The 21,015-nt window shown below is 40.5% G+C and overlaps 1 protein-coding gene across 8 annotated transcripts in view; it reads right to left on the bottom strand.

Moving 5' to 3' along the window:
- Nucleotides 1-21,015, bottom strand: part of ARNT (aryl hydrocarbon receptor nuclear translocator) — a 93,056-nt gene that overhangs the window by 57,297 nt on the left and 14,744 nt on the right. For 5 of the 8 annotated variants that reach the window (XM_066268016.1, XM_066268017.1, XM_066268019.1 and 2 more), the window contains exons 2-3: nucleotides 15,000-15,142; nucleotides 4,229-4,340 (exon numbers count right to left, since the gene is read on the bottom strand). In XM_066268016.1, coding sequence (XP_066124113.1) covers nucleotides 4,229-4,340; nucleotides 15,000-15,039 — 152 coding nt within the window. In that variant the 5' untranslated portion in view covers nucleotides 15,040-15,142. Of the gene's footprint in view, nucleotides 1-4,228; nucleotides 4,341-6,648; nucleotides 6,720-14,999; nucleotides 15,143-21,015 lie in introns of all 8 variants that reach the window. The other 3 variants (XM_066268020.1, XM_066268018.1, XM_066268021.1) reach the window with 2 other exon arrangements.

Genomic DNA, 21,015 nt, shown 5'->3' with positions numbered 1-21,015 from the left:
ACAGTAATATTGGTCCTGGCCGGTTGGCTCAGTGGTAGAGCGTCGGCCTGGCGTGCAGAAGTCCCGGGTTCGATTCCCAGCCAGGGCACACAGGAGAAGCACCCATTTGCTTCTCCACCCCTGCCCCTCTCCTTCCTCTCTGTTTCTCTCTTCCCCTCCCGCAGCCTGCTCCATTGGAGCAAAGTTGGCCCAGGTGCTGAGGATGGCTCTGTGGCCTCTGCCTCAGGTGCTAGAATGGCTCTGGTCACAACAGAGCAACGCCCCAGATGGGCAAAGCATCGCCCCCTGGTGGGCGTGCAGGGTGGATCCCCGTCGGGTGCATGCGGGAGTCTGACTGCCTCCTGGTTTCCAACTTCAGAAAAATTAAAAAAAATTTTTAAAAACCCAGTAATATTACATAAGAGATAGAAGACCTCAGAAAGTTGTTAAATGCTTTTTTCCTTCCTTTTTCTAATCATGTAACATAAGCCAAATTCAAAACATTGCTAGATGAGGTAAAAACAAGAGGCCTGCCTTCAAGGGACTCTTTGCATACAAAAATACAAATAACATATAAAACAAGAGAGAATGGGAAAGTGCTGTGTGAGGAACATACTCAATATACTTGTTATTCAATGAAAACAGAGGTGACTTTCATATCAGAGAATTGGGGAAGATTATAGGTAACAAGGTAAAGCAATCTCCCATTAATCTCTGTACTCTGTTAAACTTAAACATTACACACATTTACCACCTTAACCCAATGATCTTTCGGCATATATACTACATAGTATGACAACCTGATATTATGGGCCTCCAGATTGGTTACATATGTATACAGCATCAATCCTGAAAGTGTTTGTGCCTCTTCTTCCCTGTAGTCCCAGAATGCCTGTCAAAATCTACCCAATAACTACATTTCTAAAAACCTGTCCTAAAGAAATAACTTCAAATAGAGAAAAAAATTATGCACAAAGATATTTATTGTGCATTACATATAACAGCAAAACCTTTAATACAACTTAAATGTCCCAAAATAGGAATGAAGTACAGCCCTTTACGTAACTACTAAAAATTACATATACATTGCCTGCCTGGTGGTAGCACAGTGGACACTGAGGTCCCAGGTTCAAACTCCTGAGATGCTGGTTTGAGCACAGGTTCACCAGCTTGAATGAGGTCACCTGCTTGAGTGGGAGTCACCAACTTGAGCATGGGATTATTGACATGATCCTGTGGGGTCACTGGCTTGAAGCCCAAGGTCGCTGGCTTGAGCCCAAGGTCACTGGCTTAAACAAGTGGTCAATGGCTTAGCTGCAGCGCCCCCTCCATCAAGGAACATATGAGAAGCAATCAGTGAACACTAAAGTGCCACACTACAAGTTAATACTTCTCATCTCTCTCCCTGTCCGTCTCTCTTTCTATCGGGGAACAAAAAATTTTAAAAAGACCTACATATAAAGAATAAAGAAGCCTGACCAGGCGGTGGCACAGTGGATAGAGCATCAGACTGGGAGGCGGAGGAGCCAGCTTCAAAACTCCAAGGTCACCAACTTGAGCACAGGGTTGCTAGCTTGAGTGTGGGATCATAGAGGTGACTCCAAGGTCACTTGCTTGAGCAAGGAGTCACTTGCTTTGCTATAGCCGCCCCCCACATTCCTGGTCAAGGCACATATGAGAAAGCAATCAGTGAACCACTAAGGTGCCACAATGAAGAATTGATGCTTCTCATCTCTCTCCCTTCCTGCCTGTCTGTCCCTATCTGTCCTTCTCTCTGACTCTCTGTCAAAAAAAATAAAAAATAAAAAATAATTACATGAAAAAATTGATGAGTGACCTTGAGTAGTAGGATTATTACTATTTTATTCTTCTAATCTTTCTTTAAAAGAATGTGTATTGAGTCTTTTAATATATTTTCCTGATTACCAATACACATTCATTTTAGACAAAAAAACAGCCTGACCTGTGGTGGCGCAGTGGATCAAGCATCGACCTGGAATGCTGAGGTCGCTGGTTCAAAACCCTGGGCTTGCCCAGTCAAGGCACATATGGGAGTTGATGCTTCCTGCTCCCCCCCCCCCCATTCTCTCTCTATCTTTCTCTCTCTGTCTTTCTTCTCTAAAATGAATAAATAAATAAAAATAATAAAATAAAATAAAGACAAAAAACCAAAATCTCTCATAACCCAGATATTTGATAAGATTTTTTTCAGTGTTTTTGCTATGCATATGTTATACATATTTCTAATGAGTGGTACATATACTGTAACCTCCTCTCCAAATACACTGTGAACATTTTTCTTCTTAAGTGAGGGAGAAGAGAGAGTGAGACAGACTCCTGCATATACCCCAATCAGGGTACACCCAGCAACCCCCGTCTGGAACTGATGCTCCAATCAATCAGGCTATGCTCAGCACCTGAGACCAACGCTCAGACCAACCAAGCTAGCCTCAGAGCCCCAGCTCATGCTTGAACCAATCGGAGCCACTGGTTGTGGGAGGAGAAGAGGGAGAGAAGGGGAAAAGGGAAGGGGAGGGAAACAGATGGTCACTTCTCTTGTGTGGCCTGTCCAGGAATCGAATGCTGGCTGACGCTCCTTCCACTGAACCACCAACCAGGGCCATGAATATTTTTCTTTACTGATACATATCGTCACTTCTAATAGCTATACAGTATTCCATTTTTAAACATACTATAACTTAACCAAGCCTCTAATTATTTGCTATTATATATAACCATAACACTGTGTTTAAGAGTGGGAACTCTAGCTTGACTAGGCGGTGGCGCAGTGGATAGAGCGTCAGACTGGGATGCGGAGGACTCAGGTTCGAGACCCAGAGGTTGCCAGTTTGAGCACGGGCTCATCTGGCTTGAGCAAAAAGCTCGCCAGCTTGGAACCAAGGTCGCTGGCTCGAGCAAGGGGTTACTCGGTCTGCTGAAGGCCCGCGGTCAAGGAACATATGAGAAAGCAATCAATGAACAACTAAGGTGTTGCAACGAAAAACTAATGATTGATGCTTCTCATCTCTCTCTGTTCCTGTCTGTCCCTATCTATCCCTCTCTCTGACTCTCTCTCTGTCCCTGTAAAAAATACAAAAAACAAACAAACAAACAAACAAGAGTGGGAACTCTAGGCCTGACCTGTGGTGGCGCAGTGGATAAAGCATGGATCTGGAATACTGAGGTTGCCGGTTTGAATCCCTGCACTGGTCAAGGCACATATGGGAGCTGATGCTTCCTGCTCCTCCCCCTTTTTCCTCTCTCTCTCTCACTCTCTCTCTTCTCTAAAATGAATAAAAAATAAAAAGTTGATTAAAAAAAAAAAAAGAGTGGGGACTCTAGCCTGACCAGGCAGTGGCACAGTGGACAGAGCGTCAACCTGGGATGCAGAGGACCCAGGTTTGAAACCCTAAGGTTGCCAGCTTGAGTGTGGACTCACCAGCTTGAGCGTGGGGTTGCCGGCTTTAGTGTGGGACCATAGATATGACCTCATGGTCACAGGCTTGAAACCTAAAGGTCAATGGTTTGAGCTCAAGGTCACTGGCTCAGCTGAGTCCCCTGGTCAAGGTACGTATGAGAAAGCAGTACAAACAACTAAAGTGCCACAACTACGACTTGATGCTTCTCATCTCTCTTTCCCTTCCTGTCTGTCTGTCCCTACCTATTCCTCTTTCTCCCACTTAAAAAAAAAAAAAAGGGTTTATATCATAGATCTTCCACTAACTTTAGAAGCTTGGGTAAGTTACTTATTCACCCTATGCATCAGTAAGTTATAATGTGTGAAGCCCAGCCCTGGCCAGATGCTCAATAGATAGAATGTAGGTCAGGGCACAAAAGAGAAGCAAACATCTGCTTCTCTTCCCCGACTCCTTCTCTCCGTCTTCCCCTCCTGCAGCCAGTGGCTCAATTAGTTCAAGCACAGCCCCAGGCACTGAGGATAGTTTGGTTGGTTCAAGCATATCAGCCTCAGGCACTAAAAATAGCTTGGTTGATTGGAGCATTGGCCCTTAGATGGGAGTTGTCAGGTGGATCCCAGTTGGGGTGCATGCAGGCATCTGTCTACCTCCCTACCTCTCACTTGGAAAAGAAAAAAGAAAAAAAAGGGGGGAAAACCCTAGGAATTAGAGTTACTTAAGAGAAGTGTAAATAACCAGTTTAAGTGAGAGGGTTAAGAATAGCCAAGAGGGTTCAGCAACAAAATCAGGTTGGTTATTAGGGAGACATTTGTGACAATATATACCAAACTCACCCTGGTCGCCGCTTAAAAGGCCTCTGGACAACGGCTCCTCCACCTTGAATCCCAGGCCCAGGGTTTCCAGAGCCAATGGCTGGATCCAGTGATGGTATGTCTGATGTCATTTCTGTTAGTGAAAACCAAAAATACTCATTTTTAAAAGATGGTCTTTATTTATCACCATCGTCAAACTGGCCAGAAGAAAGGCTCAAGCTGTAGATAAAAATCACAGTAGTTTGCTAGAAAACACAAATGCTCATATCCCGATTGCTCTTCTTGAACTCTTAATACTGGTAAAAGATTTCCACATACTTCTGTTCCCCCACTTCAAAGGAGTTTGGCCCTGGCCGGTTAACTCAGTTGGTCAAGAGTGTTGTTCCTCAACAACAGGTTGCGGGTTGCATCCCCAGCCAGGGCACATACAGAATATCACCAAAGAATGCACGACTAAGTGGGGCAACAAATGAATGCTTCCCTTCCCCCACCCCTCTCTCTTTCTTATTCTGTTTCTCTAAAAATCAATAAAAATTAAGTTGTGGCCAGATAACTCGGTTGGAGTGTGAATGTCGCAGGTTCCATTCCCTGGTCGGGGCACATATAGGAGCAACTTAATGTTCCTGTTTCTCTCTCTTTCCCTGCCTCTCTCTCTCAAAAAAAAAAAAAAAAAAAAAGTTTGGAAGAGGCAGTACCATGTATATGCATTTGCAGTCTTCACTTAAAAAGAACTTGTAATAGTTACATAACATTTAATCTAAAACACACATACATACTGGTTTATACGTTGTACTCATGCAACAAATATATATAACTTAGCTCCTTTTACTTATTTAAAAAAATACAAAAATAAAAATCACCTAAACACCAATACTTGGAAAATTATATAGAGTAAAACTGTAAGACCCTTGTTATGGCTCCCTTTCCTGCCCCCTTATCCCTCCCCTCTCCTTCCAATTCAGTTTCATCCCATTTCATTCTTGAAAGAACCACTGTCAAGTTCATCTTACCTTATTTTCCCCTCAGATTATATATACCTAACTCTAATCAAAAACAGACCCATATTTTATTAACAAAAATGGAATCCTGGTCAGGGCACATACAAGAATCAAAATATGAATGCATAAATAACTTGAACAACAAATCAACATTTCTCTCTCCCTTCCTCTAACATCAATAAATGAATGAAAGTTTTTAAAAAACAGAATCCTGATCTGTAACTTGCTTTTGTCATTTAAATATACATCACCGATACCTATACACACAGTCACAAACATATAAACCTCATTCTTTTTTATGATTTCAATTATATAAACATAGTATGCTATTCTATTTGTAATTATAATTTTTTTTTATTTTTTTACTATTACACATAACACTCCAAGGTCATTTATGTACACAACTTTAAATTCTCTTTTGTTATTTTTAGATAGTTTCCTAGAGATGGAGTCATTGTCCAAGTATAAAGAGTTTTAAAATTTTGATGGATACTGCTAAATTACATTCCAAAAAGGCTGCTACAATTTATATTCTCACTAACAGAATAAGAGTATCTATTTCCCTCACCAGCACTAGATAGGTATACTTTTTAATTTTACCAAATCTGGCAGATAAAAATAGTACATTATTATATCTTAAACCCATATAATTTTATTTTATTAACCAATCTCACTCCAATAAATTCAAGTTTAAAAAGTACATTTGCCTGGCCCTGGCTGGTTGGCTCAGCAGTAGAGTGTTGGCCCAGCGTGTGGAAGTTCCAAGTTCAATTCCCGGCAAGGGCACACAGAAGAAGCACCCATCTGCTTCTCCACTTTTCCCTCTCTCCTTTCTATCTCTCTCTTCCCCTCCCGCAGCCAAGGCTCCATTGGAGCAAAGTTGGCCCGAGCACTGAGAATGGCTCCATGGCCTCTGCCTCAGGCGCTAGAATGGCTCCGACTGCAACAGAGCATCACCCTCTTAGTGGGCATGCCAGATGGATCATGGTCTGGCGCATGCAGGAGTCTGTCTGTCTGCTTTCCCCACCCCTTCTCACTTTGGAAAATAAATAAATAAATAAATAAAAGTACATTTGCCTGGCCTATGGTGGTGCAGTGGATTAAAGCGTCAACCTGGAATGTCTAAGTCACTAGTTTGAAACCTGGGCTTGCCCGGCCAAGGCACCTATGACAAGGCAGCAATGAACAACTAAAGTGAAGCAACTATGAGTTGATACTTCTCTCCCCTCCCTCTTCTCTCTATAAGGTCAATAAATAAAATCTTAGAAAAAAAAGAAAGTACATTATTTGGCCTGACCAGTGGTGCAGTGGATCAAGTGTCAACCCCAAAACACTGGGGTTACTGGATTCAAGCCCCGAGTTGGTGCTCTGAGAACAGGATCGTCAGAGCAGAGTCACTGGCTTGAGTGGGAGAATTGTCCACATGATCCCAAAGTTACCCACCTTGAGCCCAAAAGTCGCTAGTGTGAAAAGCCCAAGGTCACTGCCTTCAACAAGGGGCTACTGGTTCAGATCTGGTCAAGGAACATACAAGATGCAATCAATGCACAACTAAAGTGAAAGCAACTATAAGTTGATGCTTTTCACCCTCTTTCTCCCTTCCTATCTCTCACTCTCAAAAAAAAGTACATTGTTTGTTTTCATTTGCATTCTTTTTAAATCCATTAGTCATCTGAAATCAGTAAGTCGATTCTTCATAGCTTTAATGTTTTTATGCTGAATATGGACTTTTTCTAATACACTTATAAGACCTAGCCATATATAAAAGATACTGAATCCTATATCTATAAGTCTACACCCTGGCCAGTTGGCTCAGCGGTAGAGCGTCGGCCCGGCATGTGGAAGTCCCGGGTTCGATTCCCAGTCACAGCACACAGGAGAAGTGCCCATCTGCTTCTCCACCCTTTCCTCTCTCCTTTCTATCTCTCTCTTCCTCTCCTGCAGCCAAGGCTTCATTGGAGCAAAATTGGCCCGGGCGCTGAGGATGGCTCCATGGCCTTTGCCTCAGGTGCTAGAATGGCTCTGATTGCAGCAGAGCAACACCCCAAAGGGGCTGAGCATCGCCCCTGGTGGGCATGCCAGGTGGATCCCAGTCAGGCACATGCGGAGTCTGTCTGCCTGTCTCTCCACTTCTCACTTTGAAAAAAGACACACACACACACAACCCCCCCAAAAAAAATAAGTATACAAATTTTGCATGTTTTCCTAAATAATACCTGGATTTCTGTCTGCTTAGGAAAGCTCCTCAACCTCCAGATTATTTCTATATTTTCTTATACTTTCATTTTCACATTTAGTTTTTTTAATTTTTTTTTCTTCTTTTCCAAGTGAGAGAAGAGATAGAGATAGACTCTTATATGCACCCTGACCGGGATCCACTTGGCAACCCATGCTCTGCCCATTTAGGGCCAATCTCACAACTGAGCTATTTTTAGCACCTGAGGCAGAGGCTCCAGGGTGCCATCCTCAGTGCCTGGGGTTAATGCACTTGAACCAATCAAGCCATGGCTGAGGGAGGGGAACAAAGAGAGAGAAGGGGGAAAGGAAGGAGTGGAGAAGCAGATGGTCCCTTCTCCTGTATGCCCCAACCAGGAATCGAACCCAAGACATCCACATGCTAGGCTGACACTCTATCACTAAGCCAACTGGCCAAATCTGTTTAGATTTTTTAAGATTTTATTTATTGATTTTAGAGAGAGAGGAGGAATAGGAGAATAAGAAGTATCAGCTCATAGTTGCTTTACTTTAGTTGTTCACTGATTGCTTGTCGTATGTGCCTTCACCAGGTATGCCCAGGGCTTCAAATTGGCAACCTCACCATTCCAGGTCAATGCTTTATCCACTGTACCACCGCAAGCCATGCCACATTTAGATTTCTAATCCATCTGGAATTACTTTATGCCTCCCTTGCATAAAATAGGGCTCTATTTTCTTCCAAATGGATAATTAATCTAATATAATTTTCAGTCCATCATTTCCTCACTTACCTGAAGTGACTCCTTGTTAAACTTTAACTGTCTATTAGGTTACTGATATCTTTCTAGACTTTTTAAATTTACTACTTGATTTTAGCAAGAAAGGAAGGGAGTGACACAGAGAGAGATAGGAACAATCTGTTCCTGTATGTGCCCTGGCCAGGGATCAAACCAGCAACCTCTGTGCTTCGGGGCAATACTCTGTGCTTAGGGATGATGCTCCAACCAACCAAGTTATTCGACCAGGGCACTTTTATTCTATCTTAATATATTTTCCTGCTCCTGTGTCAATACTCAGCACTTTTGATTATAACAGCGTTACAGTACCTTTCTAATTTTATCAAATAAGAAAGTCCTGTTCCCCATTAATTTATTTTACAAAATTCTTATTAAATGTCATACACATATTTCTTTTTAAATTTTCTCTCTTTTTGTTATTTATTTATTTATTTATTTATTTTTTTTTTTACAGAGAAAGTGAGTCAGAGAGAGGGATAGACAGGGGCAGACAGACAGGAACGGAGACAGATGAGAAGCATCAATCATTAGTTTTTCATTGTACGTTGCAACACATTAGTTGTTCATTGATTGCTTTCTCATATGTGCCTTGACCGTGGGCCTTCAGCAGACGGAGTAACCCCTTGCTGGAGTCAGCGACCTTGGGTTCAAGCTGGTGGGATTTTGCTCAAACCAGATGAGCCCACACTCAAGCTGGCGACCTCGGGGTCTCGAACCTGGGTCCTCTACATCCCAGTCCGACACTCTATCCACTGCGCCACCGCCTGGTCAGGCCACATATTTCTTTTCCCTTGGTCCCTAGCTCATCTGCCTTCTCTTCACCTTTCTGAGTATTCTTATGTTTGTTTTATATAAAATATAAGTCTGAACATTATTAGAACTTTTGTTACAGTTACACAGGTCCCTGAGACTAATTTCTTTTCCTGTTTCTTTCCCAATTTTCTTTCTTTTCAGATGGGTAATTTCTAATGTCCTGTCCTCCATTTCACTAATTGTTTCCTTTGTCCCTCAATTCTGCTATTGAGCCCATCCACTTACTTCATTATTTTTTAGTTCTAAAATTTTTACTTGATTCCTTTATATATTTCCTATTTCTTTGTTGAGACTATTCCTTTAATGAGGCTTTCTATTTTTTCTTAGTTAAGTGCTTGTTAAAGCATTTTTATCATGGCTGCTTTTAAATTTTTTGTCTGATACTTCTAACATCTGCGTCATATCATTGTTGGTCTCTCTTGGTTAATTTTTATTTAATTTGAAGTCTTCCTGGTTCCTGGTATGAGTGATTTTTTTTAATTGACTAGATATTTTTGTGCTAATGCTATGTGATATTGGATCTTATTTAAAACTGTTTTAGCTGGCTTTAACTAATACACACTGGGGTGAGGACAGAATTCTAGGTTCTAAATTCATATACTCTTCCCTTAGGTTATAACCAGTGTTCTGAACTCTTCTTCTAGTGGATGGCTTCTCTCAATTTTGTTTAGTTCTTTTTCTGGAGTTTTGTTCTGTTCTTTCATTTGGGACATCTGTCTCATTTTGGCAGCCTCACTGTGTTTGTTTCTATGTATTAGGTAGAGCTGCTACGTCTCCCAGGCTTAGTAGAGTGACTAATATAGTAGCTGAACTATAGGATCCAGTGGCACAGCCTCCTTGTTCACTTGAGCAGGGCACTTCAGATGTTATCATCTCCCTATGGGGGCTGTGTGCACTGGATCCTCCTGTTGTAGCTGAGCCTCGATGCTGTTAGCAAACCAATGGAAGGTATTTACCCCCAGTCTGATCAACTGCAAGGACTGGCTGCCAACATTGGGGAGGGTTAACTGTGCAGGGGACCATGGAGCAGGACTTACTTCACCAGGGCTCTGGTGCCCACTAAGTCAATCCCTTGAGTGTGTCACCTGTGGAGGTGGCTGAGTGATGCTTCGACATGGTCTGAAGCTGTCCACCAGTTGCACTGGCTCTGGGGCATCCCAGGAGGTACATGCAACATCAGCTCTCACCTGTGTTCTGCACAGTGCTACCTGTCATGTGCTACAAAGTGATCTTTGGATGGGTGCTACCTTGTGTTGGGGTTGGAAGTGCCCAGGAGAGACCAAGCTGCAAACCAAGACCAACTGCTACCAGAGGCCACTCAGCGAGAAGTACAGGGCTTGCTAAGGCCGGATGCTGCTTGTTTGAGAGATTTTAGAAAGTCAAAGCAGTGGTAAGTCAACCTGGTCCCTACTGCCCACTAGTAGGCATTCCAACTTTCATGGTGGGCGGTAGCAGAGCAACCAAAGTATAAGTAAAAAGATAGACTTAACTATAGTAAGTTGTTTTATAAAAATTTATTCTGCCAAACTTAGCAAAAATCCAACATAAAGTACTTGGTAAGTAATTATTATTATATGCTTTAACTTGCTGTAACTCTGCTTTATAAATTTAATAAAGTAAAGTTACTTCCCTACTTTATAAATCACCATTACTGTGGAACCGGTGGGCGGTTAGAGATACGAAACTACTAACAGAGATACGAAAGTGGGCAGTAGGTAGCCAGACCAGGCGGTGGTGCAGTGGATAGAGCGCCGGACTGGGATGTGGAGGACCCAGGTTCAAGACCCCGAGGTTACCAGCTTGAGCGCAGGCTCATCTGGCTTGAGCAAAGCTCACCAGCTTGGACCCAAGGTCACTGGCTTGAGCAAGGGGTCACTGGGTCTGCTGTAGCCCCATGGTCAAGGCACATATGAGAAAACAATCAATGAACTAAGGTGTTGCAACAAAAAACTAATGATTGATGCTTCTCATCTTTCTCCGTTCCTGTCTGTCTGTCCCTATCTATCCCTCTCTCTGACTCTCACTCTGTCTGTTTAAAAAAAAAAAAAAAAAAGGTGGGCGGTAGGTATAAAAAGGTTGACTGCCCCTGGTCTAAAGCATGAGCCAGGACAGGCCATTCACTTGGAAAAGCCACTGGCAACAGCTTGGGTGGGCCAACAAATTAAAGGGGTGTGGTCTCAGGGAATCACCAGGGTGGGGCCCACAAGGTTAGTAGGGTTGATGGTTGATGGAGACTCAGATAAGGTGCCTGCCTGCAGGCTCTGTGGAGGAAGGGTTCAGAAAAAGAACATTTGGCCTCTGCCAGCACTTCTGTCTCGCAGAGAGCTGCCTATCCAGCTCTCTCACACTGATGCCAAGCAGTTTAGTTCCTCCCTGTATGGCCCTGGTGCCTTTAGAGCTGTGGCCCTAAATGCTGAAGCTCAGAGCAAGTAAGTCCAAGTAAGTCAGTACATGAGCCCTTTAAGAGGAACTGCCTGGGATTCCAGCAGCCCTCTGCCTCACTCAGATACAAACCCTGCTGATTTTTACAGCCAGAATTATGGGGGCTTCTCTTCCTGGCACTGGAACCCTGAGCTGGTAGGCCTGCTATGGGGCTGGACTCCCGACTCCTCAGGGGGGACCTTCACAACTGAGATATCTAAATCGATTTTTATCTGCCACACATGGGTGTGAGACCAGCCCATTCTTCTCAGCCCCTCTGTTGGGCAGATAAAATGTATTATGCTCACTTTGTTAAAGATGACTCTGCCCACGTGGAGGCCTTCACCCAGGTGATATTAATGTGTGTTGGGGGCAGGCTGTGGGCAGGCAGGATCATTATAGCCTGGGGCTTGGTTTTGGGATTAAGCCTTTCCCACCCTTTTTGATGTGGGGTGGTACAATCTAATCATGCCCCAGAGAAGTGACTTTGTATTAGAGACTTCCCTATTTTGTATATTGGATTAAAGGTTTTGAATCTACACTATAAAATGGGGACAGAACGGGTGCTTGCACTCTCGTTCCTGAGATTATTATTAGAAGAGGGAGCAGAGCAGAGAGCAGAGGGAGAGCAGAGGGAGGCCATGTGGAGGAGGCCAGGAGAAGCAGCCAAGATGGCGGAGTGTTGAGTGAGAAGCCAGTTTGTGCAGTTTGTGCAGGGAGAAGGAAGGAGATGGGGAACAGAGGTGAATAAGTCTGGTGAGCTAGAAACCTTTGATTCTAGGAAACTCGGATAAGTCAGTAGCGTTGTGAGCACTGAATGTGACTGGGTTTTGGAGCCCAGTGTGTGTTTTTACTTGCCCGTCGGGTGCAAGCTAGGATTAAAGGTGATGGCCCACCAGTTTGTGGCTCCGTTGTTTCTTTACCGACTGTCTGAATCCAATGCGAACCTGCATGGGCCGGGCAGCCGTGATGGTAGTCCTGGCTTCTGGCTTTACAACCTCCTACCAGTCTCGATGTGATTTCTTATATCCTTAGCTGTAGGACTTCTGTTCCTCTATAGCTAACAGTATACATAGTGGTGAAAGACAATGTTTTCTCTCTAAGATTGGAAACTAGGCAAGAATGTTAATTCCCATTACTCATACAAAATACTATGGTAAGTTCTAGCCAGTACAAAAAAAGTATAAAAAGGAACTAAAAGGCATATAGACCAAAAGAAAAGAAATAAAACTCCCCACTTGCAGACAATATGAGTATTTTTCTAGAAAATCCTAAGGTATCTACCAAAAAAAAAAAATCCTAGAATAATTCAGCCAAGTTGCAAGATACAAGATAAATATACAAAAATCAATTGTGTTATATATATGCAATTACTGCTCTGACATCAAAATTAAAATACAAAACAATTTATAATCATTAAAAATATATATATTTAAGTATATGGACAAAAAAGGGAATGCCTACATAGTGCCCTTATAAACTCAGAAACCTGAATAACCACATAGGATAGTCTGAAATTAAAAGTTTCTAACTAAAAGCAGTTCATGGTGGGTAATCATGTCCTAGGGAAGTATTTTTCTCCAACAAAGGTCAATGCTTACCTTAATCTAGCCTGTCTGTTGTCTTTTGCACCTACAATATTGCACCTGATAACATGAAGGTAATCTTCTTTCCTGCCCCCCCCAAGATAAGTGTCCCACCAAAGCAGGAACCCACAAATCCCCTCATTGTTATTGTTATCATGTTAATTAACTATGAACTAACTTATTCCTGCCTATATAAAAGAAGTTTCAGTATTTTATCCAATCCCAGAGATTCTCCCCCACTTTGCTTTCTCCCACACCTCTCTAATCTAGCACCAATCCAAACAATTTCATGTAACCCCCTTACATCTCTGTATAAAATAATTGGTAAAACCACCATTTTCTGGAGCACTTTCTCAATCCAGTGAAACTTTGCTTGCCAGAGACTGTCAACAGTTTGGCTCAAATAAACTCATAAAAAATTCTTATAGGTTTGGAAATTTCTTATGTTGACAACTATAAATCTAACAAACATGCACAGGATTTGTGTGCTAAAAACTAAACAACACTCTTGAAAGAAATAAAAGAAGATCTAAATAAATAGAGACACACCATGTTCATGGATTGGAAACATTTACTCAGCATAGTAGAGATGTCAATTCCCCTCAAATTGATATAACATGTTTAACACAATTTCTATCAAAATTCTACCATGATGCTTTTGTACATATAAACAAGATTATTCAAAAATTATATATGGAGAGGGACATAAGATAATGGAAAATGATTTGACTTTGAGTGATGGGCACAAAACATAATCAACAGTTCATAGAAATGAACTATAGAAATGTTTACCTTAAACCTATATACGCTTATTGATTAATTTCACCCCATTAAATTTAATTTCTAAATACAAAATAAATAAAAAATATAAACAAAAAATTTATGTGGAAAAGTAAAGGAGCTATAACAGCTAAAATAATTTTGACCAAAAAAGTGAAAGGAATAAGTCTACCCAATTTCAAGACTGTATATATACAGTAATCAAGACTGTGGTCTTGCCTGACCAGGTGGTGGCGCAGTGGATAGAGCGTCGAACTGGGATGTGGAAGGACCCAGGTTTGAGACCCCAAGGTCGCCAGCTTGAGCGCAGGCTCATCTGGTTTGAGCAAAAAGCTCACCAGCTTGGACCCAAGGTTGCTGGCTCGAGCAAGGGGTTACTCGGTCAGCTGAAGGTCCGCGGTCAAGGCATATATGAGAAAGCGATCAATGAAAAACTAAAGTGTTGCAAGGCGCAACGAAAAACTAATGATTGATGCTTCTCATCTCTCCATTCCTGTCTGTCTGTCCGTCCCTGTCTATCCCTCTCTCTGACTCTTTCTCTGCCTTTGTAAAAAAAAAAAAAATCATTAAAAAAAAAGACTGTGGTCTTGGCAGAGGGATTGACACACAGATCACTGAAACTGAGAAATAGACCACCACAAACATATCCAAATGATTTTTGACAAAAGTACAAAAGTAATTCAATGGAGGAATAGCATTCTCAATAAAAGGTACTAGAGCAACTGGAAATCTGTAGGCAAAATAATGAACTCAACCTAAACTTCACCCCTTAAGCATAAAGCAATCAAAATGAATCACGGAATTAAATGTAAATGTAAACCTATGTAACTTTTAGGAAAAAACATAGAAGAAAATTTTCAGGATATAGCACTAGGTAAAGAGTTCTTACACTTGGCACCGAAAACATGATCTATGAAAGAAAAAACTGATAAATTAAACTTCATTAAAATTAAAAACTTTTGTTCTATGAAAGACTGTCAGAGGATGAAAAGACAAGTGACAGAATGGGAGAAAACATTGTGACAAAGGACTTGTACCTAGAATATAAAAAGGAACTAAAACAGTAAAAAAAAAAAAAAAAAAAAGCAATGCCTGCCAGGCAGTGGTACAGTAGACAGAGCGTCAGACTAGGTTGCAGAAGACTCAGGTTCCAGTCCCTGAGGTCATGGGCACAGACTCACCAACTAGAGCACAGACTCACCAGCTTGAGTGCAGGGCCGCTGGTTTGAGCATGGAATCATAGACTTGACTCCATGGTCGCTGGCTTGAGCCTAAAGGTCACTGGTTTCAGCCCAAGGTCGCTGGCTTGAGCAAGGGATCACTCCGCTGGAGCCGCCCCCCACTCTTCGTCAAGGCACATATGAGAAAGAAATCAATGAACAACTAAGGTGTCACAACAAAGAACTGATGCTTTTCATCTCTCCCCCTTCCAGCCTATCTGTTCCTATCTGTCCCTGTCTCTGTCTCTCTCTCTGTCCCTGTCTCTCTCACTCAAAAAAAAAAAAAAAAAAAAAAAAAGGCAGTGTGAAGAGATATGCATCAAAGAATATTTACAAATGATATATAAGCATATGAAAAGATGTGCAACATCAATAGCCATGAGAAAAATGCAAATTAAAATACATGTGATACACTACATACCTATCAAAATGGCTAAAATTAATAAAATAAAAATACCAAATGCTGGGAATGATTCAGAAAAAGTAGATCACTTATATATTGTTGGTGAGAATATAATACAGCCACTCTGGAAAATATATAGTTGAATTTCTTTAAACATGTAACTGACATATGACCCAAACAAATGTTTATACACAAAAATTCAATAATTGTAGTGGGTTGAAATAGTGTAAAAATGCATGTCCAGATAGAATCTCAGAATGTGACCTCAGAAATAGGATCTCTGAAGATATACTTAAGATTAAGATCATAAGGATTAAGGTGGGCTCTAAATAATAAATTGCTATCTTTATAAGAGCAAGGAGAGGGACATCTGGATACAGAGACATGAAGATTAAGTGATGTTTTTACCAGGTAGAAAGAGAGTGCAATTCTCCCTTAGAGCCTCCAAAAGGAAACCTGTCAACATCATCATTTCAGATTTAGAGTCTCCAGAACTGTGAAAGAATAAAGTTCTGTTCTTTTAAGCCTTCCACTTTGTGGTAATTTGTAATAGCAGGCCAGGGAAATGAATACAATCATGATGTAGACTCTTTTAATATCCTCTGGATTTGCCTTACTAATATTAGCTCCTTCTAAATGGAGGAGTAACTTAATGTGATGTAAGGGTAGTATATAGTTAAGGCTATTCCTAGTGTACTGAACTCAAATTTTATTAAAATCACAATTTGACAGAAATTACAGAAAAACATTTTAGTCAGTCAACACAGTCTCCCAGGTTTACAGAAAAGCCACTACTTCTAAATATAACTACCTTTCCTGAAATAGGAGAGAGAATATAAAACTGAGTCATAGAAAACTTACGACTGAGGAAAATAGGAGTGATAATAAAATAATAAATAAAATGTTCAAAAATATATGTTGGTCATAGTAATTCATCATATTGGTAATCTGTCTAAAATATAAACCACTTTGGATATGGTTTTTGTTTTATCTATTATTCCTAAAATCTACCTCTAAATTATACTTACAATGAACTTCACATAACCACAAAACACAAAATCTCTTCTATGCATGTCTTTTATTATAACCCAAACATTTATAATTGCTTTTAATACTGGATAAAGAAGAGTACTCAAAAACCACCATTAAAAGGATCACAAAGCCAAATAATCAAAATAGTATGGTACTGGCATAAAGACAGATATATAGATCAATGGAATAGAGAGCCCAGAAATAAACCCTCACACATATGGTCAAAAGATTTTCAACAAGGGTGCCAAGACTATTAAATGGGAAAGGACAGTCTTTTCAACAAATGGTGCTAGGAAAACTGGATATCCTTATGCAAAAGATCGAAATTGAAGCCTTCCTTACCTTATATCATACACAAAAATTAACTCAAAATAAATCAAAGACCTAAATGTAGAGCTAAAACTATAAAACTCTTAGGAGAAAAATATAAGGGAAAAGCTTTATGACACTGGATTTAGAAATTTTCTGGATATATCAAAAGCACCATAAGTAAAAAAATAGATAAACTGGATGTCATCAAAATTAGAAACTTTGTGCACAAAAAAACACTATTAATAGAGTAAAAAGGCAAGCCAGAAAATGGGAGAAAATATTTGTGAATTATTTATTTCACATAAGGTTAATATCCAAAATATATAAAGAACTTAACAACAAAAACACAACCTCATTTAAAAATGGCTAAATAGTTCCCAGGTTTCCGCACCAAACAAACAACAAACAAACAAAAAGGCAAAGAACTTTAATAAACATTTTTACAAATAAAATAAACAGCCAATAGGCATGTGAAAAGATGCTCAACTTCACTAATGTTTAGGAAATGCAAATCAAAACTACAATCAGTTATCGCCTCATTCCCATCAGGATGGCCACCATTTAAAAAAAAAAAAAAAGTAAAAGAAGAAAAACAGTAAGTGTTCATGAGGACTTGGAGGAACTGGAACTCTTATACACTGTTGGTGGGAAGGTAAAATGGTACGGCCATTATGGAAAACAATATGATGATTCCTCAAAAACTTAAAACAGAATTATTATGTGACCCAGCAATTCTAATTCCAGGTAAATATACTCAAAGGAAGTGAAAGCAGGGTCTCAAAGAGACACTTGTACATTTTCACAGCAGCATTATTCACAAGTTAAGAGGTGGAAGCACCTAAGTCCTCACTGAGATGAATGTATAAAAAAGTGCGGCATACAACCAGTGGAATACTGTTCTATTCAGCCTTTAAGCAGGAAATTCTGCAATATGCTACAATATGAATTAACCTAGAAAATATTATGCTAAGTTAAATAAGCTAGTCGCAAATGGACAAATACCACATAAACAAGGTACCTAAATAGTGAAATCTCTGAGACAGAGTATAGAATGTAGATTGCAAGGGGCTGGAGGAATTAAGGAACACGAGTTGTTTAATGGGTACAGAGTTTTGGTTTTGCAAGACGAAAAAGGTCCTGGAGATGGGTGGTGCACAACAATGTGACTATACTGTCAATCAACTGTATACTTAAAAATGTTTGAAATGCCAAATTTTGTGTTATGTGTATTCTGTCACAAAAAAATGATTTATTTTTTTATTTTTTTAATTTTTGTATTTTTCTGAAGCTGGAAATGGGGAGAGACAGTCAGACAGACTCCCGCATGCGCCCGACCGGGATCCACCTGGCACGCCCACCAGGGGGCGACGTTCTGCCCACCAAGGGGCGATGCTCTGCCCCTCCAGGGCGTCGCTCTGTTGTGACCAGAGCCACTCTAGCGCCTGGGGCAAAGGCCAAGGAGCCATCCCCAGCGCCCGGGCCATCTTTGCTCCAATGGAGCCTCGGCTGCGGGAGGGGAAGAGAGAGACAGAGAGGAAGGAGAGGGGGAGGGGTGGAGAAGCAGATGGGCGCTTCTCCTGTGTGCCCTGGCCGGGAATCGAACCCGGGACTTCCACACACCAGGCCGATGCTCTACCACTGAGCCAACCGGCCAGGGCCAAATGTTTTAATATATTGTTTTTGAAGTGAATCTATATCATTAAATTAGAAATTAATCCACACTGATAGTGAAAAAATAAGCTACTTAAAAGTATACATAGTTAAATCCTTTTTAGAGTTATATGCATAACAAAAGTCTGGAATAATTTATTTACTATTTATTGCATGCCTACTATATGACAGGCACTTGCAGGACATAAAGATAAAGCAATAAATAAAACAGACAACTATCTTAACCCTTATGAGTTTTATACATTACTGGGAGAGAGAGATAAACAAGAGAAATAAAATATAAATTGGGTTGATAATATGAAACTGACATAGGTAAAAATGATTAATAATTGATAATTTCATACAATTAAATCTAATATTTTATTTGATAAAAAATGAACTAGGGGAAATTAAATCAGAAATGTATTAAGGTTTACAGGTAGGAGGGAAGATCTCACTGAAAAGTAACACTAAATACAGGAGGGATCAAAATGAGGTTAAGGAAATAAACCATGAAGGTATTTGAAAGAAATATATTCTAGAAAGAGAGCAAAGGCCAGGATGATAGCATGCCTGTTCAGTTCTGAAAATAGTATAGATAATATCCTGGCTGGAATGAAGTGAGCAAATGCTATACAATAAACCATTAACAGTGGTTATCCCTGGGGTAGCATTTAGAGAATTTTACATTTCATTTTGTTTATAACCAGAAATTGCATGGTCCCAATTTTTAAAAAAGAAAATGTATGTGTTCCTGCATGTGTGGCACACACTGAAAATCTGAGAGAATGGAGATTAAAATCTAAAATTAGATAAATCTGGATTCCCAATCCTAGGGTTATACCACTTAGCACTTGTATGAATTTAGGTAAATTACTTAATCTCTTTGGGCTTATTACAAACAGTACCTACCTTTGCATAAGATTACCATATTTCCCCATGTATAAGATGCTCCCATGTATAAAACACATCTTAATTTTGGGGCCCAAAATTTGAAAAAAAGGTATTACATAAAGATTATTGAACTCAAGTTTTATTCATCATAAAATTCACACAACTCCTCATCACAGTCAAAAACTCCCATCCATTAGCTTGTCCTCATCTGTGTCTGATGACAAATCACTGTCTTCATATATTGCCTCATTCTCGTTCCATCTATGACATGTGAAATGCCACACTTCTTAAATGACTTGATAATAATCTCAATCTTGATATTATCCCAGGATCTTTTCACCCAGGTACAAACTTCTCCTATAGTTGATTTTTTCACTCTTCCTGCCAATGTCAATTTGTCCCCAGAAGACTTCATCCATTGGTTCCATTCATCTCTCATGGCAGCTTTGAAAGGTTTGTTAATGCTGACATCAAGTGGTTGAAGCTGGGATATCAAGCCTTCAGGTATGATGGCAAGTTTTGTTTTCTGCTCTGCAGCAATCTTCTTTGTGTTTTTTGTTATGTGTGCCCTGAACTGATCAAGCATCAATAGGGCAGGTTTGCCTGCATAAGAGCCCACCTGGTCTCCTTCTCCAAATTTCCTCAAACCGGATCTTCATCCATCTTGATCCATCCAACCTTTGTCATGAACATGGACAATTACTCCTCGAGGAATGTCTTCTTTCAGCATTCTTTTGCATTTGAAAATCACCATAGGAGGCAGCTTGGTTGCATCAGCACAAGCTAGAACAACTGTATACAGTGGTTCCTTGAGATACGAACAGACCAACATACGAATTTTTTAAGATATGAGCTGCAACTCGGTCCATATATTTGTTCAAGGTCTGAGTGAAATTCTGAGATATGAGTCGTGATTCAGGAAGCTGCCACTAGTTGGTGTGTTGGCGCACGGGTCTAGTATCAGTTTGATATAGGAATTGACTGACTTACGAGCTCAGTTACAGAATGAATTAAATTCGTATCTCAAGGTACCACTGTAATGGCTTTTTTCATGTCCCCTTATCTTCATAGTTATAGTTCTCACCCCCTTCGTCTCAACAGTTCTGTTACTCGGGACATCAAATTGAAGGGGAACTTAGTCCATATTTGCAATCTGTCCCAATTCAAACTGATGTGTTTCCCAACATTTAATGACAAAACAATGGAATTCAAGGACCTTCTGCTCATACGTTTCAGGCATCTTTTGGACAATTCTGGTGCATGTACACATGCTTAGTCCATTCTGTTTCATGACCTGAAGCACCAGTTGTGTCCTCGTTTGAAATCAGTAACTTCTTTTTCATTAGCAATTCTTCTTGCCTCATGCTGAACCATCTTTGTGGACAGAGGAATTCTAATTGCCCTTTGCTCTTCAATGCGTCTCTTCAATTCCCTCTCTAAATCAGGCCACTTTGCTGACTTGCCTCTCATGGCCTTCTTCTGCCATGGTGTTTTCAGTAGGGTTTCTTCTTCCCGTAGCCAGTCTTGGATTGATTTCTCAGTTGGAGGAGGACCAGACTTACATTTAGCAGAATGATTTTCATTCACTTTTTCAAACTGGATCACTTTTAACTTGAATTCAGCACTGTACAAAAATCTGTTCTGAGCCATTTCTGGACAGAACGTGGCAAAACGTAACCTACTGTAATATACTGGTAACAAGTACA

This window comes from Saccopteryx bilineata, chromosome 3, assembly GCF_036850765.1.
Source record: "Saccopteryx bilineata isolate mSacBil1 chromosome 3, mSacBil1_pri_phased_curated, whole genome shotgun sequence".
In the NCBI taxonomy this organism is placed as follows: Eukaryota; Metazoa; Chordata; class Mammalia; order Chiroptera; family Emballonuridae; genus Saccopteryx; species Saccopteryx bilineata.
Note: the sequence above shows the minus strand (reverse complement) of the source record. Positions and strands in the feature narration are given on the sequence as shown.